Source organism: Babylonia areolata, chromosome 22 (assembly GCF_041734735.1).
Source record: "Babylonia areolata isolate BAREFJ2019XMU chromosome 22, ASM4173473v1, whole genome shotgun sequence".
NCBI classification, from domain to species: domain Eukaryota; kingdom Metazoa; phylum Mollusca; class Gastropoda; order Neogastropoda; family Buccinidae; genus Babylonia; species Babylonia areolata.
In genome coordinates this window covers 28681219-28684674 of record NC_134897.1, presented here as the reverse complement: position 1 = coordinate 28684674, position 3456 = coordinate 28681219, and the positions used below count along the sequence as shown (strand labels likewise).

At 47.2% G+C, this 3456-nt stretch overlaps 1 protein-coding gene across 1 annotated transcript in view; it reads left to right on the top strand.

Annotated features, from left to right (window-relative positions):
- The window catches only part of LOC143297388 (E3 ubiquitin-protein ligase TRIM45-like), a 45441-nt gene extending 42327 nt beyond the window's left edge, over positions 1-3114 (top strand). Inside the window, exon 7 of the mRNA XM_076609709.1 lies at positions 1916-3114. Coding sequence (XP_076465824.1) covers positions 1916-1969 — 54 coding nt within the window. The 3' untranslated portion in view covers positions 1970-3114. The remainder of the gene's footprint in view (positions 1-1915) is intronic.
- Positions 3115-3456: the final 342 nt, after the last annotated feature.

The following is a 3456-nucleotide window of genomic DNA, read 5'->3' as shown; positions in this document are numbered from 1 at the left end:
AGAGAGAGAGGGGGGGGGAGAGAGAGAGATAGACAGAGAGAGAAGGGTTTCGCTTTGTACTCCGAACGAACAAGCCAGTCTCGACGCTGTCGTCACTGAGTGGGTCGTGTATTGATCGATCAATAACCAACGGTGTGGGAGGGTGAGGAGGAGGTTGAGGGGTGGTGGTGTGTGTGTAGGGCGGGGGGTGGAAGTGGAGCAGGCACCCACCACCTCTACCAACCACCCCCACTCACCCTTCCCATGATAATCATTTCCACCCTAACCTCCATCCCACAGCCGACCAACTCACCGTTTCGCTGTATGGTATCCCATCCGTTTTCCAGTTCTCATGATCTGTGTTGCTTCATCTTCAGTGTGTTGTTGGTGTACATGTCGACTGCGCTCTTGCCGGGTATGTGTATGTGTACGTGGAGGGGGGGGGGTGTGGGGGGGGGGCGGATGTGTGTTGTATATCGTGTGTGTATGTGGGAGTGGGGGGTTAGTGTGTGTGTGTGTGTGTGTGTGTGTGTGTGTGTGTGTGTGCATATAGTGTAGTGCGGAAAGTGAGTGTGTGTGTGTGTGTAGGCGCGCGCGTGTAGCGTAGTGCAGTGTAGTGTGTGTGTAAGTGCGTGAATAGTGTGTGTGTGTGTGTGTGTGTGTGTGTGTGTGTGTGCCTGTCTGTCTGTATCAGTGTGTTTTGCCTGATGGTGCTGTTGGTGTTGTTGGTGTTGGTGGTGGTGTATGTGTGTGTGTGTGTGTGTGCGCGCGCGCGCGTGCGAGCGCCAGTTCAGTTCTATCGCTTTCAGGCTGTTACGGCAACAGAAACTGCGCCGGTTATATTAATGTTTTATACAGTTCTGTTGTTTTGTTTGATAAAAACTTGGGGATTGAAGATATTGTATCCAGAGTAGAGAAAAAAAACCCATTAAAGAGACAACTTTCTAAAAATGTAGTATCATGTCGTCCGTTGCAACAACTGCTCGTAACTAACTAACCAGTGTTTTGAAGATAGCAAAAAGACAACGACAACAATCAACAACAACCAAAGCCGAGAACACGTGTTCATTTCTTCTTCTCCTTCTCCTTCTTAATCCACCAGAAGCGCCAAAATCGGGGATGGAACTCGGGCGAGAATCCAGCTCACGAACCATTTTGGCCACTGTACCCCTTGTGCTCTGTTCGGCCATAGAACAACACCATACCCCTGCTAAAAAATATATAAAAAAAGGAGAAAGAAAGAAATTGATACTACTACTACTACTACTACTACTACTACTAATGATAATAATGATACTAATAATGATTATAGTAATTATATACTAGAGCGCTGCATCTTGTGCAGAGACAAATCAAAGCGCTTTCGCACCAGTCTTTCACACGCGTTGCAGAACCGGCTCTAAAACTTGGGAAATTGAAGACAAGGAAGAGGCAGCGAAGGGAGGCTATCTCAGTTGGGAAGAGATAGTTAGATAGATGGACAGGTATGGAAATAAGTAAATGAAATGTGGAGGATAGGGGATGGGGGACGGCGGAGGTGGGGGGGTGGGGTTGCGTGGAGGGTCACTACTCTACGCACTGTTCCTAGCATCGGGAAGTCGTTATGAAGTATCATCAGCCTATAGCCTTACGCACACGACCGCACAGGTGTAGGTGTTGTGTTCGATCGCAGAGGAGAAGAAAAGAAAGAAAGAAACAAAACCAAAAAAGTGGGGGTGAGGGGGTTGGGGGGTGGGGGAGGGATGGGGAAAGAGGGAGAGGGGGAGTGTAAGTGTGTGTGTGGAGGAGGAGGGAACGAGTCTGTGTGCGTGTGTGTTGGGGGGAGGGATGGGTGGGGCGTCGGGGTGGGAGGGAGGATGGGAGGTGCCTGAGGGAAGGGGGTGAAGGATGTCAACTGTCACTGTCAGACAAGTTCACCATTCTGCACTGTCCACAGAGCCAGGAACTGAACGCACACGGCACTGGGGGAGAACCTCGGACAATGACGTGAACGCCAGGGCCGGAAAGGACTGAGCTGATACGGGGGTGCTTCAAACAACAACAACGACAACAACAGCAGCAGCAGCATCAACACCAACAGCAGCAGCAGCAACAACAACAACAACAGCAGCAGCAGCAACAACAACAACGACGACGACAGCAAAAGCTGCAACCACGACGATGCAGAACTGTATGTGAACTCCGCGCCCCCAATGCTAAGTGTGTGGGTGGGAGTGTGGTTGTGGGGTGAGGCGTTGTGTGATTGTGGGACGGTGACTTCCTGCGCTTGTCATTCGTTCTGCCAGGATGCCGGAAGGACGAACCGTTATTCAGTCAAGGCTTGAGAGGATACGAGGATACAACAACCCCCACAACACCCCTCCACACCCACACACACCCCCCACCCCGTCACCAACCCACCCCTACCCACCCGCTTTAAACAGCGTTCGTGAAGAGCACAGGGTGAAATGAATGAGTAATGAGTCGCCCACCACCAGCACCCAGTGATGTCACGCCCTGGATGGAACGTGGGTACAGCAGCTGGCCAACCAAAGGAACTGTGCGCCGCAGGTAGTAGGGTGGTTTTTATTTTATTATTTTATTGTTTTATTTTTTAGTCATCAAGTTACCGGAAGGTTCACTCACTGTGATTTTTTCTCTCTCTCTCTCACCTAGCTGGAAAGAAGCGCTGCTTTTTTTGTGTGTGTGTGTGATTTTTTCCCCCCACACTACCAAGATGGAAAGAAACGCTGGTTTGGGGGTTGTTGTTTTTATTTGCCTTCATCAGTGTGTCAAAATGTTAAAAGCACTTCCATGAGCACCCGGAAGGCCTTGTGTTTTGGGTCTTCTGACGCAACTTCACTGACGGCGACAACACAAACAAGCTCACGTGTTGGTTAATTTGTTTGTTTTTTTTTTGTTTGTTTTTTTTGTTTTGTTTCTTAATTAATCCCTTCACTGCTGCTGTTGAGAATGCTCGCGTCAGTGAAAGGTTGTCACGTCACTGTGATTAGATAAAAAATGAGCCTATACTTATCAGGATGTCACGTCACTGTGATTAGATAAAAACTGAGCCTATACTTATCAGGATGTCACGTCACTATGATAAGATAAAAACTGAGCCTATACTTATCAGGATGTCACGTCACTGTGATTAGATAAAAACTGAGCCTATACTTATCAGGATTTCACGTTACAATGATTAGATAAAAAAACAAACAAACAAACAAAAAAAAACTGTGATTAGATAAAAACTGAGCCTATACTTATCAGGATGTCACGTCACTATGATAAGATAAAAACTGAGCCTATACTTATCAGGATGTCACGTCACTGTGATTAGATAAAAACTGAGCCTATACTTATCAGGATGTCACGTCACTATGATAAGATAAAACCTGAGCCTATACTTATCAGGATGTCACGTTACAATGATTAGATAAAAAAACAAACAAACAAAAAAAAAAAACCAACAATAACAGCCGAGCCTGTACTTAT